Here is an 18,974-nt window from a genome sequence, read left to right as displayed (position 1 = left end):
CTCTCTCTCACGCTTGCTCTTCCTCCATCCCTCCCTCCCTCCCTCCCTCCCTCTTGCTCACGCGCTCGTGAGTGTGTGAGAGAGAGAGAGAGCACGCTGGAGGGACGAGTAGGTCAAAGTGCTCGGCTGCCATGGACGGCCGATAGAGGTCCAATCCCCTTTGAACTCCATGAACCCTGCTTGTCAACAAAAAGTATTTCAAATATTAATACTATAGAAGGCCCGTCGTGGTCAGTGCCACACAAATAATGGGCAATGATAGTTTTGGGATGGCTCGTCACAGACCTGGGTGAGGCGGGTGGGGGGTCCCGGTTCCCCTCCCAACGCCCGGGACATCCTGGAACGAGCCGCTCGCAGCTGGCGTACATCCTGTTGGCGTGCCGGGCGGGGGTGGCTCCGCTGCTCTTAATCCTCTACAAATAGCCAAGCTGGGGGGACGGGGGGCCCAATTTCAGTCCGCATCACAAGGCGTCAAGCAATCGGGTGGCGGCCCCGCCAGAGACCCCCGGCCAAAGAGAAGCCGACGGCGCCAGCCGGACGGACTCCTCGATTCCCTCCCGAGATGGAGCCTCGCTGGCTACTCTGGGCCACCACGGCCGCCATCTGGTGCCAGCTGGTCGCGCCCGCGAGGGCCTTCTCCCACGGCGCCGGTCCCGGCGCCTGCCGGACTTTGAGTCCGGGTCACATCCGGGTGCGACCCCAGGAGCCGCGGCGGAGTCCGGTCACCGTCCGGGCGTCGGCGCGCTCCTATCGGCCCGGACAGCTGGTCACGGGTAGGTGGGGTGGGTTTTTGTAGGCGGCCGTCGGGGGTGGGCGGAAGCCAGGCTCCGATCTTGCCGCCATTTCTCGTCCCCAGTCACCGTCCGGAGCTCCCGGGACTTCATGGGCTTCCTGCTGCAGGCCCGCCACGGGGAGGAGACCGGAGCGGGCGACGAGGGGCCGGTCCCGGCGGGCGGCTCCTGGCCCCGGGCCCCGCCGGGCACCCACGCGCTGCGCTGCCTTTCGGAGGGCGACACGCTGACCCACTCGGACAAACAGCCCAAGCGCAACCTGTCCTTTGCCTGGAGGGCGCCCCGGGCGCCGGCCGGAGACGTGCGCTTCTAGTGAGTGGCTCTTCTTGCACTAGTGAGCGGCTCATTTTGCACGGCGGCTCGGCCAAAGGCACTTTTCTTTGGCTCGCCAGCATCACGGTGGTGCGCTCCTACTTTGTCTACTGGTCGGGCATCAGGTCGGCCGTGGTGCGAGACGGGAGCCCCGCTCCCTGGACGGGAGAGGACGGCACGAGAGCCGCCCTCGCCGGAGACCCATTTCCTGCCATTTCAGGTAAAAACAACAACAAATGGATCCAAGCAACATAGTCGTGACCAGTGGCCCCTACCTCTTATCTGCAGTCTTTCCAGCCGCCTCTCGCCACCGAGAGCTCGGCGGCAGCGGCGTCCCGACTCCTGCGGGGAAAACACTTAACTCGAGCGTGGGTCGGGCTAGCGAGGAGTCCGACGGGCCCGAGTGGCCCGTCGCCCCGCTCCAAACCACGGCACCCCCTCGTCCGCGGCCCCCCTCGGAATCGCCGGGAGCCCCGGAGAACGCCGTGGCGGCCTCGGACCCGACGTCCGCGTGGCAGAGAGCCGGGGAAGGCGTCTTCTCGCCGACTCTTCTGGCAAGGCCTGAAGACGAAGCCCTCGGAGCGCTCCGTACCGGGTCACCGGCGCCGCCCCCCTCCCTTCGGCCCACCGCACCTTCCCCGAGCGCCCACTGCCTAACTCCCGCCTCGGGTCCCACCGGCTCTCCCGCCACCTCCCCTGGGGCGGGAGCCTTTCGGGGGGCCGGGCGTCCCGAACCCTCCGCAAACTCCGAGCGCCGACTCCGGTCCGACTTTACGGGAGGGCGGAAGCGAGAGCCGGGCGCCCGCCTCCCCTCGGGGGGCGGGCGCAGCTCCGGGGAGCTGGCCACGCTGCTGGGGGGCGCGGCCGGCCTGGGGATGGCGCTGGCGGCGGGCCTGCGCTACGCCTGCAGACGGTCCTGCGGAAAGCGCACCCGGGTGACGCTGAGCGAGCGAGAGCGCCATTACGGCAGGGGAGAGCGAGCCACGGTCCACGTGCAGGAATGCGGCGACCTGGTCCGAGTGCGCCGCATTCGGGAGAACAGCTTGGTGCTTCTGGCCGAGTACGACGTGCTGGCGGCGCCGGGAGACTGACTGGCCGCTAGGGGGCGGCGGCGGTGGTGGCGGGGGGGACGGCCACGACGGCGGCTTCCATTTTGTTAAGCTTCAAAAACCATTCGGCTTGGAGCAGCCAAGATGAAAAAAAAGGCCAGCACGCTCTTGGCGATTTCCATTCAACTTTAAAGGTTCAACTAAAAATCTAGACTCTCGTAACAAATTGTTGCCATTTGCCATCGGCGCTTAGAAAAGAGTAATAAAAGCAAATCCAAAGAAAACCTTGGTCCCAGCAGCACTCCATGGAAAACATACCTCCGCTTCTGTTGTCAAATATACAAGTTGAATGTTCTGGGTTTTTTTTCGTTTTTTTTGCGCAGAGTGCGCAGGGCCAAGGAGGCGGGCGGTCCCGGGCGGCGCTCCGTCGGCCGGACCGCCGCCGCCGCCGCCGTGAGGCACGTTGTCGGTCGGGTTTGGGGGGAACGGGGCGTCGGTTTCAGACGGGCTGCGGGCTGCTCGTTTTCAGGAGCTGGAAGGAGAGACGCGCAAGAGTCGAGCGCCAAAAGCCGAAATCGGGACCGGGAGTCTGCTCCGGAATGAGCCGCCGCCGCCGCCGCCGCGTCGTCCGGCTCACCTTTTGCCGAGCGGTCATCCAGCCGCGGATGGTCGGCACCAGCAGGGAACCCAGCAGGATCTGCGCCGGGTGGTACACCAGCAGCGGCACCGAGAGCAGCGACAGGCGCTCGTAGCCCGCAAACACGATCTTCAGCATGGGGATCCCTGGGCGCCGTCACACGGGCCTCAATGCCTCGCCGCCGAGTGGCGGGGCGCGCTCACTTACCTAGCGTCAGCGATTTGTGCGTGGAGCAGAAGACGATGGCCACCGTGTCGCCGGGACTGAATCCCGAGCCGGCCCTGCGGACAAAGTCGGTTGCGACGAGCGCCGCCCAAAATGAGCTGCCGGCCGCTCTAACGGCCCTTAACTCTTAACTTAGAGAGGGCCGCTTTGTTTACCTGCTGGAAAATCCAAAGGTGAGTAGCATGAAAGCGATCTGGATGGAGAAGACTGAAAGAAAAAGAGAGTGCAGTGCGGTACAGTTGGTCAATGGCGGGGCGGGGGGGGGCTGCCAACACAAAGACACGGGCGTTTCCCACTCACCGATCAGGACGACGGCCAGCAAGCTGGCCGGCTCCAACTCCATGCTGGGATTGCTGAAGGTGTCGCAGAAGGTGCTGTAGATGATGGCCAGGAGGACGCCGCTGCTGAGGGCGCCAAACGGCGGCTTCCTACGCTCCAGCCACTCCTTCAGGAAGCGCCGGCAGAGCTGCCAAAGGGGGGGTGGTCGCCACGCCGTCAGACCCCCGGCGCGCCGCCCCGGATCCCGCCGACTCACCTGACCCGCGACCAGCGGCGCCGCCACCGTGACCGAGAGCTGATAGAAGATGGAGCCGAAGGCCACCGAGGACGAGGAGCCCAGCTGGGGGAGGGGGGCGGAGCACTTTTAAAGCGCACTCTCGGGACCTAGTCGGGCGGAGGCCTTTTTCCTTGGGGTGGGGGCTCGGACTTACGAAGAGCAGCAGCAGCGTGGGCGTCACCACGATCCCCTGCGTAACGAGAGCGCCGTCAGACGAGGCTCGGGCGGACCGCCCAGGACGGACGGGGCGGCGCTCCGTCCGGGGCCCGCCCGAAGCCGGCTTACCAAGAAGCTCCCCAGCGCAGAGTTGAAGACGGCGGCCGCCTGGCGACACAAAGGGCGGGTGAGTGGGCGAGACGCGCGGCCACCCCCCCCCCCCGGCCGGCCTCTTACCTCGTTCCCCCCGACGGCTTTGGTGAGAATGACGGCCGAGGAGACGGGAGGCGGCATGCAGCTCACCGTCTGTAACCTGGGCAAGCACACGGGCGGGCGGCTCATGCCCCGTAATGGCGGCCCGTGGGCGCGTCCCGACGGCGCGTCCCGACGGCGCGTCCCGACGGCGCGTCCCGACGGCGCGTCCCGACGGCGCGTCCCGACGGCGCGTCCCGACGGCGCGTCCCGACGGCGCGTCTCACCCTTTCAGCAACCACTGGTCGACGGCGGTCAGCGCCAGGACTCGGACCAGCAACCAAACGGTGAGCGGGAAGAAGAGCAGCGTGAAGGACTGAACGAAGAGGTGCAGGCGGACGTGCAGCAAGGCGCCGGTCAGGTCCTGGCGGGCACCCGGAGAGCATTTTCAACAGGGGCTCGCCCGGCAGCGGCCTAAGAGCCTACCTTGGCATCACCTGACCTCGGTTTTCAGCGAGAGGCCGCTGTTGAAGAAGATCAGCGACACGGCCACGTACGAGACGGTGATCTCTGGCTTCAGCGGTCCTTGAGAGGGGCACAAACGGGTTAGGGAAGTGCCCGAGGTGAAGTGCTTTTGGCGAGGTGCCCGAGGTACGAGCGTTAGCCGTGTTTACTCAAGCGCGGGACGTGCAACGTGTCACCTCCGGCTTCTCTAGGAAACACACTCGCCTTTACCTGTCGTCGTCGGGACGTGCGCGCGATCGAACTTGACAACAACCCGTTTCTTACGGGCGACAGTGCCACGGTGTTGTCGCCAACTTTGCCTACGTCAAAATAAGGCGACCCGGCGCTCTCACCTCCTTTAACGCCGATACTGGGCTGCGCTTTCGCCGACAGAATGACCAGCACGATGCCGATGAGGAACCATTCCTTCCGTATGATGGCCAGCAGACCCATGTTACTGGGCCGGCTACTTCCGCCCAAAAGCCCGGCGCACTGCACCGTACCACGGGTGTCTTTTCGCCGGCCTTTAGAAAGTCCGCTTGACCAAGGTTCGGTGCAGTGGGGGCAAGAAGTGGTCGGGCTTAGTCCTCCTCCTTCTGTTTGTCCCTTTTCCTTTTCGTCTTCTTCTCGTTGGGGCTGGACGGATTCGCGACTTTTCCAGCACAATACCGCCATCCTGTGGCTTGAACGCGCATTGGCCACTCGGCTCCCGTTGAACCACTCCAATGACAAATACTGGCCATTATATACTAGTAGTGTCAAAATGCACTTCCGTGTTTATTCGGCATCGGGAAGACAAAGCACGTCCAAATATTTGACTTGGCGGCAGGGACCAAACACCATGGCTGTCAGCCGGTGTACCGACTGGCGGACGCCCACCCGGACCTGATCTACAGCGTCAGCTGGAACAGGACCGGGAGCGCCGTGTGCATATCACGGATGACCCAAAGTCCAAATCAGTAGTCGCACACTCCGGAGTTGTCGCAGTCGTCGTCCAGTCCCCTCGACACTTTCCAGGCCAGCAGTCGCGTCAGGGCGTCGGGTCCCGTGGCCTCCACGTCGGCCGTGTACTTGCCCACGATGCAACGGGTGTGAGCGCTAGCCAGAGACACCTGGGGAAGACGGGAGGTGGGTGGGGGCGTGCCGAGCCACGGGGGCACGGCGAGCCACGGCGAGCCACGGCGAGCCACGGCGAGCCACGGCGGCTTCCCCGCCCGCACCTTACCTGCGCCTTCTGCACCAGGGAGACGTCGCCGATGTCGCAGGCCACGCTGTAACCTTGAAGCAAGCTCTCGCGAGCTCGGTCGTACTGCCTCTGGGAGGCCGTCACGGCGAAGCGGACGGTTACGAGAGGGTGGGCGGGTGTTTGTTGGCCGGTGTTGGGGGAGGGGGGCTTACTTTGTTGGTGTAGACGTGACCCAGGCACAGGCAGGCATCCACCAGGTGGTGATGCAGGCTCTTACTCCGGGAGATCTCCACCAAAGTCTCCAAAAGCTGGATGGTGGGGGTGATGTTCCCCTTGCTGAAAGGGAAGCGGAGTCACGCTGGTTGGCTCAAAAGTTGCGAGGAGTAAAACCAGGCGCTTGCTAACACGGTAGGGCGCGTTTGTCAGCGTACCTCTCGCTTAACTTGGCCACGGCCTTGTAGGCCTTGCCCAGGCCGTCAAAATCCTCCGTAGAACTGCAGATTTGCATGGAGGTGTTGAGGTACTGCAAAAAAACAGACAAAATAAACAGAAACACAAAGATGGACTCTTGACTGACCTACGTGAACGCACGCACGCACCCACGGAAACACACCTGTTCAGAGGTGTCGTAGTTGGCCACGCTGTAATAGGCCAGTCCCAGCTGATAGGCGGCTTCCCCTTCGATGTGTTTGTTTTCCGCTGCCACGGGACAAGGGGTCGTTTTAACCGGCAAACCTTCCCATGCCTTCCCATGCCTTCCCGTGCCTTCCCACCGACTTACACTCGGTGGCGGTGGCGTAGCCTTTGTGGAGGAGCTCCAGGGCCTCGTAGGGGTCGTCGGCCTTGTCGGCCTGCCGGCTGTAGATGGACCACAGGCTCTCGCGGGACCGGCGGGGAAGGAAGCGACCGGACGAGTCCTGCCAGCGCCCTTCGTCGGCCATCCGCACGCACAGCTCGGCCTGCTCCCTCGCCTTGTCCAGTTGACCTGGGCGTGGGGTGGTGAACATGGGCCGCCGCCGCCGCCACGGGTGGTTATCACGGGCCGCAAGCCCCTCCCCCCAAACGGATGGACGGCGCTCTCGTCCAGGGACGGGCCCGGAGGTGGAAAGGAGAGCGTGCTTACCTTGCTGCAGGTAGAGCTCGGCCAAGCAGGCGCGTCCCTCGGTGGCGTGCCTGCCGCAGCCGTCTTCGTGGGCGTCCGTGCAGGTGTGGTAGAAGTGCAAGCTGAGCCACAGGTCTTCCGACTCTCGCGTGAAGTAGGCGCCCAAATGCAGACGTTGCTCGTACGCCGCCGGCCACTGACCTGTGGCGGGGGGTCGGCCGGTTGAGCGGGTGGGACCCCCGGTGGCCCCGGCCCGTCGAGGGGGTGGGACCCCCGGTGGCCCCGGCCCGTCGAGGGGGTGTGACCCCCGGTGGCCCGGCCCGTCGAGGGGGTGGGACCCCCGGTGGCCCGGCCCGACCCGACCCGACCCGCCACGCCGCCGGCCTCACCCTCCCGCTGCGCGCGTTCGGCGCGACTCAGGTGGAGGCCGATGCTCTCGACTTTGGCGTGCTGCTCCTCCAGCGGCGTCTGAAGACTGAGCGCCGAGTTGATCTCCGCCCCCTCCCTGCGCTCCTGATCCAAACGCAGTAATAGGAAGAGCTCCGAGAAGGACCTGGAACACAAAGCCAGAGGTCTGGCGAGCGAGCGAGCGAGCGAGCGGGCGGCCGGCCCCGGTCCCTCCTCCACCCTCGACCCTCCACCCGCCTTCTACCTGTGGAAGCCGTGTTGAAGCAGCCCCACGCAGATGTTCTGTTTGCGACTGTTGATGAACCTGCGGCCAAGGCGGAAGGCCTTTGAAGGAGACCGACGGGAGCAAAGGAACGGGCTCGCCCACTCACTTTGCAACGTCTTCCCGGGAAAGACTGTGCGCCGACTTGTCCGGGGTGTGCGCCGCTTTGAGCGAGATCCTACGTGCGCACAAGGAATATCCCGCCAGCCCATTTAGCGTTTGAGAAGCATTCCAGGGCCTTCCTTGACGGTAGCCCACCTGCTTTTCTGCCTCCTGACCACCCTGGAGGATACTCCAGGTAGAGTGCCGCCTGCATAGTCCATGGTCAGCTGTCACTCGGCCACGGCACAAGGAATTGGCCCCAAAGAAAGGTAAGGAAAGGAGACGGGCCTGGAAGAAAGTTCAAGTCAGATAAGCGTCAAGCCTTGGGGCTTCACCTTAAGTAAAGCACCGAGATTGCATTTTGAACGTTGGAGTCACACTGGCTAGCCGTCATTGCTACGTGAGCTAACCCCCTACTCAACGGTTGCTTGACGTGCTTGAGGGAAGACGCTATTTCTCACGGCGACACATGTGTTGTTGCGTTATTCGGAATGATAAAAAGGGGTGCCGAGTGGTGAAAAGTTTCTAGCGCTCTACGAAGTGTTTTCATCGAACTTTTGAGCTCACCTCGGTCGGTTTGTTGTGGCTACCGTGAGACGTAGAGGGACGGCGCGTCTGGTTTTGCTGTCTTCCTGAATTGCGACGGGAATCGACGGGAGTCTTGCGTCATCAATACGCGTCGTTTCTGTCACCGCCTTCGTTACCATGGCAGCTCGAGCCTCCTCCCCACCAATGTCTGTCGCCCTGGCAACCGAGATCGAGCGTCAACATCTGGAAAGTGTCCCCGCCAAGGGGATTTCAAAACATTTTCCAGTTTTTGTTTGCAACATGGCCTAAAGACTTTCGCTGCTTATGACGAGGACAGACGTCAAACCTTTGTCTTGCTTCTTGCTGCTGACTTTCATCCGACGGGCAGTAAAGTAGGACAGCGACATTAGTTTGACACGACAGCTTTTATTAAAGATGTCAACGTCTCGGATAGAAAATTGCTAACAATGTTTTGTCTCCCGTCTCCATTGAGCACAGACAGCATCATCATCATCTCCCTTTTTTTGGTGACACGCAACGACAGAAAAATGCCTCACCGGAGGATACATTTATAAAAATCAAACGTTTTCATGATTTGTCTTAAGTACACTTTCAAACAAAACAAAAAACAACAACAACTTTTTTTGGTGTCAAATGTGCTTGCATATATATTTATCTCTTTTTGAATCAGCACTGCATTTCCTTTAAACATGTTTATTTTTCACACCGTAAAACAAGGATTTCTCTTTTTGAACAGAAAATAATAATCACTTCATATTGTCATTCGACTTAGATCGGGGAAGCGATTCGGGCTATCTCACCTCCGTCGCCCCACGTCACGTGGAACAAAGGCCAAACTGGCGAGGATCGGCGTGGAATCGGCGACGGCGACTCTCTGGGACTTCCGACGACACCAAAACCTGAGCATTCGGTCTTGTGGCTGGCTCCAAGTGAGCACGGGTGGTCTAAGGCGAGGAAGAGCCACGTGGCGGCGCCGCCACCGCCGCCGCCGCCGCCGTCTTTAATCACAGTTGAAATGGAGAAGGGCCTCTCCACCCTGTACGTACGTACAAACGTGCGCAGGCACGCACACAAAAACACTGTGTCGCACAGCGAGCGACAATGACACCATTAAGACACAAAGAATCAGAGGAAGTGGAACATTGTCTTCATGAAGGCCACCATTGAGAGATGAGCGTGGAAGGAAGCGCCGCTGTCCCGGAGGTCTCTTAGAACAGAGAAGCTACGGCCGGCCGCCGCTCTTTCAGGCGGGGCGCGCTCAAAATATATCCGGGCATCCTTCCCAGCAGCCGCGCTCCTTGGCTTCCCAGTAGCCGCCTTTGTAGACGTGGACCTGCTCCCCCGCCACGGGGTCCTGGCCCCGCTCGAACCAGAGCGCCTTGTAGAGGTCGTGAGGTCCGCCTGAGGGAGAGCAAAAAAGGCCCAGAGTCAGCCGAGGGAGGAAAAGAAAAGAAGAAGAAAGTAAAAGAGCCAGACGAGGGAGGGATGGAGGGACGGGTGCCCATCCCATGATTGCGTGACAACGAGGCAAAGAGGAGTACTTGCTTTTTAAGGACGGATCCGTCATCCAATCCTCATGGGCAGCTTTTGAAAAGAGAATTAAATTTGTGGAAGCCCCCCCTCCCCTAACCGGCGCCAAAATCCCGGGAGGAGCGGAGGCCCCCCCCTCCCCGAGACCGGAGCACTCCCCGAGCCACCCACCTTCTTCGCGGCGACCGGAGGCCCGCTGACCCAGGGCCTCCCTCTCGCGCTCGCGGCGGGCCAGGCGCTGCTTCTCCTCCAACCGCTGCTTCTCGCCGTTGGCCTCGTCCCAGCGGCCGGCCTCCATCAGTCTCTGGTCGGGTCGGCGGCGGCTGTCGGTGGGCGCCACGGGCTCCTCGGGCTCGTTCAGCGTCAGCGCCAGGGCGGTGAAATAGTACATGGTCTCGGCGCCCTCGCTGCAAAGAGGAGAGACGGGTCGTCGGGCGACCCTCGTGTGCAGAGTGTGGCCGGGCAGGCGGGCAAGCGGGCGGTAATTCCGGCCCGCTCTTACGGCAATGGGTTCTTGCGCCACAGCTCTCTGGCCTTCAGGGTCTGGTAGACGGTCTTCTGCTTGCCCTCGGAGCCGTTCTCGCCGCCGCGGCTGCTCTGCATCACGCGGGAGAACTCCATCTTCTCGTCCCAGGTGCCCGACAGGACGTAGTGCGCCTTGCCTTCCTTGTCCATCACCACGCCCGTCACCTGCGGGGGAAAGAGGGACCTCGACGCTCGTGACCCGAGGAGGAGCGGGAGGAGAGGGATGGAAGAAAAGAGCTCACCTTTCTGGCCACGTCTCTGGAAAAGTAACTGTACGGCGCAAACTTCAGGTGGCAGCGGTCCCCGGTGGTGTGGTTGACCACGTCGATCTCGCCCGACTGAGATTAGAAAGCGGGAGCCGAGTGAAGAAAAGCGTCGGGCCCGCCGGAGAGACGGCCTCGGAGCGCCACCTGGTCGATCCACAGTTTGCCCACGATAATGTTGTGCACGGTGGTGGTGACTTTCTTCCAGGTGTAGTGACTGTCGCTCTTCTCGAAGATGGCGTGAATGGTCCCTGCGGCCCAGCGGAGCGACCGGGCGTCAAGGAGGGCCCGTTCGGGTGAGGGGTTTAGCCAACGGCGGGCTTAGCCAACGGCGGGCTTAGCCAACGGCGGGCTTACCCAACGGCATGATGGAGAGATATTTGCCCCGGAATTTGCTGGCCACGGTGATCTCCTGCCGAAGGGTCCAGCCGCGATCGGAGATGGCGTGATGGGCGGCGGCCGGCGGGTGGTGACTGACCTGAGTGGAGGGTGGTCGGGGCGCAGACATTACATCCCATAAGCCCCGGAAACCAAAACCCCACACACAGCCCCCCTAACCCCCCTCCCCCCCCCCCCCACGGCCCCCATCACCGTCACCTGCTCGCAGAGGGAGCGGTAACCGCTCTCCCGCCGGCGATCCAGCTCGTAGGTCTCGCCCAGCAGCGGGTTGAAGGGCTTGCCCGTGCGGTGGACGGTGGTGGAGTAGGACGACACGGAGAAGGCGGCCACGTAGCACATCTGCTCCAGCGAGCTGTGGCACTTGGCGGCCTTGTCCAGCAGCTCGTGGTACTCCAGGTCCTCGGACAGACGCTGCAGCATGGAAATGGGCTCGTTGAAGTTGACCTTGGGAACAGAGAAGATGCCGCCGCCGCCGGCCGGCCGGCCGGGTTAGACACCGGGACCGGTCCCCGGCCCCGTCAGTCGGGGTTGCCGCTCCCAAAAGCTCGCTCACGGGCATGGGAATCTTGGAGAGTTCCTTCCCGATGCAGTTTTTCATGATGCTCCAAAGGTTCAGGGAGTAATTGGGCTTGTCCGGGATGCGCGCTCGCCTCTTCTTCAGCGCCGTCAACTCCGGCGAGGGCGACTCCTGGTTGGCGGCCAGCGGCTCCTCGTTCAACTGAAAACGTTGTCGGTTTGGCCGCGGTGGCAATGGACAGAGAACCCCAACCGGGTGAAGAAAAAAAAAGAGCTCACCGACTGGTCGTCGGAACAAATCTCGCTGTTGAATCCGCTGGCGTTGCTGCTCGACCTCCTGGAAGAATGCCCGCCGCGGCGGTCAGTACGCGTCGGCGTCACCCAAACGGCGCCGCCGGGCCTGACTTGTGGAAGTGGGGGTCGGCGGGAACGGTGATGAACTCCGGGGCTTCTTCCACCGCGTCGAAGAACTCGTTATCGTCGTCCTCGTCGCTGGCCTCGCCTTTGGCCCCTCCCGCGGCGGCTAGCCAAAGCACGGGAACTTTAGCCGCGGCACGGGAACTTTAGCCGCGGCACGGGAACTTTAGCCGCGGCACGGGAACTTTAGCCTCGGCGGGCCCACGGCGGCGGACCTCTTCCGGCCTCACCTTTGTCGTCGTCGGCGGCGTTGGCCTGCGCGTTGGCTCCGCGGAAGGCTCGCTCCAGGTGGTTGTGCTGCTTGGCCAGCTGCTCCAAGGTCTCTTCCAGCCGCACCCGTTGCTCGCGCTCCGCCTGAAGCGCCTTCTGCCATCGCTTGCTGTGCGCCTGCGCCAGCGCCAGGAAGTCTCGGCACGCCTTGAAAAGAGGCCAAAGCGGGCGGGGCAAGGGTTTACCGGGGCGGGTGGGGCCACGGCGGAACGCGCCGTCCGCATTGCCGGCGAGCGTGGACCCACGTTGATCATGGCGTTGGAGGTGATGCGGAAGACCGTGGCTCTCTCCGTCACCTGACGGATCTTATCCCCGGCCTCTCCCGTCAGACGCAAGGCGTCCAATTCCGACAGGGACCTGCGGTTAAAGCGGACCGGCCGGAAAGGTCAACGGCCGGGGTTGCCCTCCGGGGCCAAAGAAGTGCCCGGAGAGCGGGGGCGCTTTCAAATGTGTCCGTTTGGTCAGCCTCGGGACGAGAGCCGGACCGGGACGAGAGCCGGACCCGGACGAGAGCCGGACCCGGACGAGAGCCGGACCGGGACAGGAGCCGGACCGGGACGAGAGCCGCACCGGGACGAGAGCCGCACCGGGACGAGAGCCGCACCCACCTCTGGAGAGCCGAGCCGTGCTTGGAAATGAGATCGTTGCAGGTGGTCAGGTCCTCCACCTTGCAGCCCAGCGTGCGCAGCGCCGACTGGACTTCGGAATTCTGCGAGGCGCCGCCCGCGCCCTGACCGGAAGGCGGGCTGGGGAGGGACTGGGAAAAGTCGTCCCCCGAATCATCTGTTTGCGCAAGGGGGCGGAACCAGTCCGAGTGATATTTCCGGGCCCACCTATCCACGTATTTCTTCCCCATTTCTTTTTCGTAGTTTACCGGACTCGGTCTGCAGGCGCGCGGCTTTGGCCTTGGCCAGCTCCAGCGCCGTGATCCAGCGTTGTCGCTCCACCTCGCAACTGGCCTTCAGGTGGTAGGTCTGGGCGCCGCCGTTGGAGATGACAAAGTTGCACGCGTCGTCCACGGTGATGGTCGCCGTGGCCAGATTGATGGTGCCGCGGCACGTGTGACCCATTTCCGCTTGGGTCCTGGGAAGGGGGGATGGGGGGGGGGGGGGTGTGAATAAAAAGAAAGAAAGAAAGTTAGCGGAGGATAGCCCGCTAGCCGCCGTTAGACAACCCTCGGGCGCCGTCCTCCCTACCTGTAGTAGGACAACAAGCCATTGCTCAAGACAAACCAGCGCCGCTGATAGCCCTTGATGTAATTTGTCCACTTGAAAACCCACCCCTTGTACATGTCTCCAGCAGGGGTCGGAGTGGGGGTCTTGGGCTCGGACATCGTGACCTCCCGATCCTGCAAAAAAAAAAAAAAGGAAAGGACAGTAGAGACGCGAGGAAAGAAGAAGAAACTGCACTTGGACAACGTGATGATTGGGGCACGTAGACTAGCCCCGCTCGAGTGGCCTGACGGGTCAAAGTTCAACTATCGGACGAGCAAATAAGCCACGGTGTGCAGGCGCGTCGACGACGTGGCCCCCAATCAAATGTGCAAACAGGGCTTACCTTGACGTCTGCCAAAGTTGTTAACTCGGGCCAAGGAGTTGGCTGCTTATTTGGACACCTAAAACGCCAAGTAAAGATGGCTACTCAGCTCACGGAAGCTAACTGGCCAGCGCACTGACGTCGACAACGGAGGACAAATGGAGTAGAAAAAGGAGCAAAGAGAGCAGGGAGCGTGGCAAAAGACAAAAATGCCGCCGGCGACTTGAAGACACATTTCTTATGAGGCGTCAGTGTGGTGTCCGCTGGTGGACAGCTGCGCACAACTACAGCTAGCTACGTCTAACTAGCCTATAGCGCTAGGTGGCTCCAACCATAGATATCATTATACACTAAACTACACGTGTGATGCCCTCTGCGAGTCAGAGGGACGAGCGTCGTCACTTGCCGCTTGTCTTGCGCCGGGACAGTCCCATAAATATGGCATCGTAGTCCACGGGGCGTGTACATTGAGCTCTCGTAACTTCAAACATAATTTTAACCTAGTTTAAAAGCGTTATGTTTTTCGTTAACTGGCCACCGGTGACTTGCGCCATTGAGTCCGCTCTCGTACATCTAGTCTTAAATTAACGTGATCTGTGGGTCCAACCGGTGCCACAAAAATCACCATCCGGGTAGAAACGAGTCACGATGCGCATGCGTAGAAGTCCGTGTCAAATGATCGACGTGGCCCTTTACCCAGTCTCTGTTAATTTGAGGGGTAAACCCACTCGATATACGTATCCCGGTGAAAGTTGACGATAATCATTGTTTGGAGAGCCAAACGATGAGACCAAAAAAGCGCGACTCCGGTGGGACTCGAACCCACAACCTTTGAATTGCTACATTACATATCTAGAAGTCCAATGCGCTGTCCATTGCGCCACGGAGCCACCTGTTGGTTGCCGCAGATTTTGTGTATAACTAGGTTACCCGAAGGTGGTGTCCCTATTAGAGAAGTATGAAACGTTATCAGTCTTAATTCTATTGTCTATGTTCAAACATCACTCATGATGGTAGTGCAGATGCATCGCTGACAGATAGAGTTTTGATGGGGAGACGACAGTTTCATTAATTGAACAGTTTATTGGAAAAAAAGCACCCAATTCCAAAGACATACACACAATGATATGAACCGTTAATATGGCTATACTACATTTGTAATTTCCAAGTTAATACTATGTCACTACGGAGACACTGACATCTAATGGTCGAGTGTCAATTTCAGGTGCACTGAGGGGAGTTCAAATACTACACAAATTCCAACAGAAGATGGCGTCGCGTGTGTTGCGAGCGGCCGAAAATGGCAACAACTCTCCCCGCATATTGTTAGCTATGAGGTTAAATATGTCGTACTAACCGTGGAAGAGTCGAACTACTTTCTGCCTTATGATTGGTTTCAGCGAATCACGTGGTTGACGCGACTCGAGCCTAACCTGCTTTCCCTTGTTCGAGAGGCATTCCGGACGACCGTCGTTGTCCTCCTCCTCCTCCTCCTCCTCCTCCTCCTCCTCTCATCATCATCATCCTCCTCCACCGGGGGGCACCGGGGGCAGGCCACTCAATCTCTCCAGTCACGGCACAAACGGCGGCGATGCTTCTTCCCATCATGTCAGCGAGCAAGCATGCATGAACGCCTCTCCTAAAAAGAGCAGGAAAAAAAAAAAGATGTTGTCCCGAATTGGACGCCAACCTTTGGTGTTTTCTAGGTCGTGAGCGCCGCGTGCTCGGGAGTGGATTAAGTCACGCTTGGATTATTGGCCTGCGCATTCTTCTCGCTTTGCACTGTTTCTCGAACCCTCAATCCTCAGGTAGGCACGAAAAGGTGGCTTTTTTATTCCTCCTTTTATCAGCCGCACGCATGCGCACTCGTCTTCGCAAGCGGACAATTGAGACGGGGGTGCTTGAACTCGTGCAGCAGCAGGCGCGCTGCAGACAAAAGGAACGTTGCACAAGGTCGTTTGTTGTTGGTGGGCCTCGTTTCATCCGGGAGATTAGTGTGTGTGTGTGTGTGAGCGCTCGCAGTCAGCATTATTGTTATGATGGTCGATAGGGGTGGAGTGTTAGTTGCTGGCCCAAACAAAGCCCCCCCCCCCCCCCCCCTTCTCCCCTCTGCCATCCCATAGTGGCAGTGGCGGAACAAATACGAATGGACTTTGAGGGCCCATGACTAGCGGTGGGGGAAAAGAAAAGAAATCCTATCCCCATTCTCTTGCCTCCAGGCAAAATGTCCTTCCGGCGAGGCGTGGTACGGCAGAGCAAATTCCGCCACGTCTTCGCCCAGGCGTGGAAAGCCGAGCACTGCCTGGACGACGTCAGAGTGTCGCGGGTGACGTGGGACGGCCCCCTGTGCGCCGTCAACCCCAAGTTCCTGGCCGTCATCGTGGAAGCGGGAGGCGGCGGCGCCTTCCTGGTGGTCCCCGTCGGCAAGGTGAGGTGGCGCGCCGCCCCTTTCCCCCGTGCGCCCCCTCGGCGGGCTCTGACCGGGCCGCCCCCCCCCAAAAAATAGAGCGGCAGGATCGAGCAGTCGTGCCCGAGCGTGTGCGGCCACGCCGCGCCCGTGCTGGACATCCAGTGGTCTCCCCACGACGACAACATCGTCGCCAGCGCCTCGGAGGACTGCGCCGTAAAGGTGGGCCTTCGCCGGCCGGTCTGGAAGCCGATAGCTTTGCGTCGGGCCGTCACGCCGTCCGCGGCAGGTGTGGCGGATCCCCGACGGGGGCCTGACGGCGCCCATGACGGAAGCCGTGGTCACCCTGGAGGGGCACAGTAAAAGGGTGGGCATCCTGGCTTGGCACCCCAGCGCTTTCAACATCCTCCTCACCGCAGGTAACCAAGGCCGCCGCCGCCGTCATTTCGCCGCCGCCGCCGTTTGGCTATCCGTGGGCTGCCCCCGGATCACCTGGGTGGGCCGCCGGTCCCCGCAGGCTGCGACAACGTGCTTCTGCTGTGGAACGTGGGCACGGGCGAGCCGGTGTACCGACTGGCGGACGCCCACCCGGACCTGATCTACAGCGTCAGCTGGAACAGGAGCGGGAGCGCCGTGTGCACCGTGTGCAAGGACAAGGCCCTGCGCGTCATTGACCCGCGGAGGGGCACCGTCCTCAAGGTAGCCTCGGCCGCGGCGTCCGTCCCCGAGCGCGTCCCGGAACACCCGCCCGTCCCGTCGGCTTTCAGGTGAGAGAGAGGGTTCACGACGGCACCAGACCCATGAGGGCCGTCTTCCTGTCCGACGGCAAGATCCTGACCACGGGCTTCAGCCGCATGAGCGAGCGACAAGTGGCACTGTGGGACGCGGTCCGTTTTTGATCATTCCCGCCCACTTGGTCGGGCCGGCCCGTCCGTCTGACCCCGCGCCCTTTGCAGAAGGACCTCTCCGAGCCGATGGCCATGCAGGAAATGGACACGAGCAACGGCGTCCTTCTGCCCTTTTACGACCCGGACACCAGCATGGTGTACCTGTTAGGGAAGGTGAGGGCGGTTTTACGGCGGGGCGCGGCGACGTGCGTTTGTCCGAGCCGCTCTGGAGCCGCTCTGGAGCCCCCCTCTTGCTCTCTCTCGCAGGGCGACTGCACCATCCGCTATTTCGAAGTGACGGACGAATCGCCCTACGTCCACTTCCTCAGTTTGTACAGCAGCAAAGAGCCCCAGAGGGGGGCGGGCTTCCTCAGCAAACGAGGCGTGGACGTCAACAAGTGCGAAATCGCCAGGTTTGCTCAAGCGCCGCCCGCCATCAATGGGCCGCAGTTGGGCTAGGGAGACCGCTTGTCTGTTCGCAGGTTCTACAAACTGCACGAAAGGAAGGTGGAACCCATTTCCATGACCGTACCCAGAAAGGTAAACAAATGCATTCGCTCACACTGTCTGACTGGGCCGGCCGGGGAGGGGACTGACAAGCACTTGTTGGCCACAGGCTCTGTTTTTTTTTTTTTTTTTTTTTTTTGCAGTCCGATCTATTCCAAGGGGACCTGTACCCGGACACGGCCGGACCGGAGCCGGCGCTCCCGGCCGACGAATGGATCGCCGGCCGGGACGCGCCGCCCCTCCTGATGTCCCTGATGCCATCCAAGCAGGGCGACGGCGTCAGGGGCGAGCCGCCCCGGCCGTCCTCGCGCCACTCGGCCTCGGCGTCCAAAGAGGCCGAGGACGAGGAGTCGCACGCCCCGGCCCGGGAAGGGGGCGCCGACGCGGAGAGGCCCCGACGAGAGGTTAGCGCCGGCGCCAGCCGTCCGACGTGCAGACTTTTGACGCTTCACCCCCCCTCCTTCGGGCAGGACGACATCCTGACGGAGCTCCTGTCGGAAATGAAGGCGCTGCGTGCGGTGGTGCTGGCGCAGAGCCAGCGCATCGAGTTGCTGGAGAGGCAGCTGGCGCGAATCGAGGACGGCGACGTGTGAGCCGTCCGCGCCGTGCCCGTCGACCCGTCGGGCTCGCCACGGCTTCTCGAGACCTCCGTCTCAGCTGGCGCGCAAATTAATGGGAGGGAGGGAATAAAGAGGGATGGAGGGAGGGAGATAGGCCATCAAAAAGAAATACTGCAAGCGTGAAGACTAGCCGTTGAGTCTTGTGATTTTGGAACTGGCCGTGGGTTCAAGGTTAACAATTCTGTGGCATTTCTTTGGCTTTCCCTAGTTTGATTGTACATTTGCCCCCGACACGCCGCAGCCGCCTTTCCATGTAGCAAATGAAATAAATCCTGGTTTGTATTGGAGTTGGCGTCCACATTTTTTGGCCCGTCTTCAATTGGAGCAGGTCAACTTGGGGGGGACACCAGAGGAGAAAGGTTGCTTCCTCCTGGGCTAGATTCCTGGGAATTTTCACATTGACGGCGTCGTGGTGGTCCAATTCCAAACGGCGGCGACACTTGGCCCAGCGTCAAAAGGAAGACGGCTTGCTGATCTGCTTTGGGGGCCAGCCGGCTCTACATTGGCTCAGGTGAGAGAGAGAGAGAGAGAGAGTACATCCGGCCAGATGGTCGCGCCGGCTGTCAGAACATCAAAAGCCCCGTCTTAAGAAAAGCCGCACCGGCGCGCTTTGCAGAGCTCCCACCCTTGAGACAGACAGAGAGAGAGAGAGAGAGAAAGTGGGATCCAAAAAAACCGTCAGGGGCCGCAAAACAGACGGGGATCCCGCGCCTGTTTCACGGCCTTGCTCGGTCTGGTCCCGCTTGAAAATGAGCCGAGGGAGTGCGCCAAGGGCAAAGGAAAGGACGGGAATGGACCGGCCATCCAACTTTTAGCAGAGGAACACAACACAGCCTTTGCAAAGACATACGTTACGTAGCACACGGCGTCACGGAGGTGGCAGACGGCCACCGTTTATTTTGTCAATGGAATTAAGGAGGTGCTAAGGAGTTGCGCTCTGTGCCAGGGTCAGGAGGTCCAGATGGGGACGGCGCCTAATGCCAGGAGATTAGCCGCAATCCAAGAAACGTGACTCGCCGACATGCCTCTCCTGGCCCGTCGCTCCTCAAAACAAAAACAACCCAGT

General features: G+C 61.1%; 5 protein-coding genes and 1 non-coding gene across 8 annotated transcripts; 2 read left to right on the top strand and 4 right to left on the bottom strand.

Annotated features, from left to right (window-relative positions):
* The first annotated feature begins 357 nt into the window (after positions 1-357).
* On the top strand, positions 358-2,225 carry LOC144213783 (uncharacterized). The gene is made up of 4 exons (XM_077742425.1): positions 358-773; positions 857-1,103; positions 1,184-1,323; positions 1,392-2,225. The coding sequence occupies exons 1-4, from the start codon at positions 563-565 to the stop codon at positions 2,192-2,194; spliced, it is 1,401 nt and encodes a 466-aa protein (XP_077598551.1). The 5' UTR covers positions 358-562; the 3' UTR covers positions 2,195-2,225.
* A 95-nt stretch (positions 2,226-2,320) lies between these two features.
* On the bottom strand, positions 2,321-5,135 carry slc10a7 (solute carrier family 10 member 7). Of its 2 annotated transcripts, XM_077742428.1 has the most exons (12): positions 4,776-5,132; positions 4,421-4,503; positions 4,206-4,342; positions 3,964-4,039; positions 3,856-3,894; positions 3,725-3,760; positions 3,550-3,633; positions 3,315-3,480; positions 3,170-3,221; positions 2,997-3,070; positions 2,790-2,935; positions 2,321-2,684 (listed from the first exon to the last, which is right to left on the bottom strand). In XM_077742428.1, the coding sequence occupies exons 1-12, from the start codon at positions 5,095-5,097 to the stop codon at positions 2,652-2,654; spliced, it is 1,248 nt and encodes a 415-aa protein (XP_077598554.1). In that variant the 5' UTR covers positions 5,098-5,132; the 3' UTR covers positions 2,321-2,651. The 2 variants fall into 2 exon arrangements, with proteins under 2 accessions (XP_077598554.1, XP_077598555.1); XM_077742429.1 differs by lacking the exons at positions 2,321-2,684; positions 2,790-2,935; positions 2,997-3,070; ... (4 more) ...; positions 3,856-3,894; positions 3,964-4,039 and having other exon boundaries at positions 4,405-4,503; positions 4,776-5,135.
* A 40-nt stretch (positions 5,136-5,175) lies between these two features.
* ttc29 (tetratricopeptide repeat domain 29) lies at positions 5,176-8,170 on the bottom strand. The gene is made up of 12 exons (XM_077742427.1): positions 8,050-8,170; positions 7,639-7,770; positions 7,490-7,558; positions 7,363-7,422; positions 7,100-7,263; positions 6,732-6,911; positions 6,390-6,593; positions 6,222-6,307; positions 6,040-6,131; positions 5,821-5,944; positions 5,648-5,737; positions 5,176-5,534 (listed from the first exon to the last, which is right to left on the bottom strand). The coding sequence occupies exons 2-12, from the start codon at positions 7,701-7,703 to the stop codon at positions 5,379-5,381; spliced, it is 1,290 nt and encodes a 429-aa protein (XP_077598553.1). The 5' UTR covers positions 7,704-7,770; positions 8,050-8,170; the 3' UTR covers positions 5,176-5,378.
* Positions 8,171-8,420: 250 nt separating this feature from the next.
* osbp (oxysterol binding protein) lies at positions 8,421-14,070 on the bottom strand. Of its 2 annotated transcripts, XM_077742133.1 has the most exons (17): positions 13,509-14,070; positions 13,148-13,299; positions 12,826-13,034; positions 12,560-12,734; positions 12,197-12,308; positions 11,912-12,098; positions 11,670-11,787; positions 11,544-11,601; positions 11,302-11,466; positions 10,947-11,192; positions 10,707-10,827; positions 10,497-10,600; positions 10,329-10,424; positions 10,064-10,251; positions 9,733-9,968; positions 9,577-9,615; positions 8,421-9,432 (listed from the first exon to the last, which is right to left on the bottom strand). In XM_077742133.1, exons 2-17 carry the CDS (start codon positions 13,282-13,284, stop codon positions 9,290-9,292), a joined length of 2,334 nt encoding a protein of 777 aa, XP_077598259.1. In that variant the 5' UTR covers positions 13,285-13,299; positions 13,509-14,070; the 3' UTR covers positions 8,421-9,289. The 2 variants fall into 2 exon arrangements, with proteins under 2 accessions (XP_077598259.1, XP_077598260.1); XM_077742134.1 differs by lacking the exon at positions 9,577-9,615 and having other exon boundaries at positions 13,509-14,069.
* A 218-nt stretch (positions 14,071-14,288) lies between these two features.
* trnar-ucu (transfer RNA arginine (anticodon UCU)) lies at positions 14,289-14,377 on the bottom strand. Its single transcript is given in 2 exon segments — positions 14,289-14,324; positions 14,341-14,377. It is a non-coding gene; the product is annotated as a tRNA-Arg (tRNA).
* A 399-nt stretch (positions 14,378-14,776) lies between these two features.
* On the top strand, positions 14,777-18,195 carry coro1b (coronin, actin binding protein, 1B). Its single transcript, XM_077742138.1, has 12 exons — positions 14,777-15,095; positions 15,194-15,295; positions 15,707-15,915; positions 15,994-16,116; positions 16,184-16,313; positions 16,412-16,593; positions 16,662-16,781; positions 16,851-16,955; positions 17,049-17,194; positions 17,264-17,321; positions 17,432-17,692; positions 17,759-18,195. Exons 3-12 carry the CDS (start codon positions 15,712-15,714, stop codon positions 17,879-17,881), a joined length of 1,452 nt encoding a protein of 483 aa, XP_077598264.1. The 5' UTR covers positions 14,777-15,095; positions 15,194-15,295; positions 15,707-15,711; the 3' UTR covers positions 17,882-18,195.
* Positions 18,196-18,974: the final 779 nt, after the last annotated feature.

Source organism: Stigmatopora nigra, chromosome 20 (assembly GCF_051989575.1).
Source record: "Stigmatopora nigra isolate UIUO_SnigA chromosome 20, RoL_Snig_1.1, whole genome shotgun sequence".
Taxonomy (NCBI): Eukaryota; Metazoa; Chordata; class Actinopteri; order Syngnathiformes; family Syngnathidae; genus Stigmatopora; species Stigmatopora nigra.
Note: the sequence above shows the minus strand (reverse complement) of the source record. Positions and strands in the feature narration are given on the sequence as shown.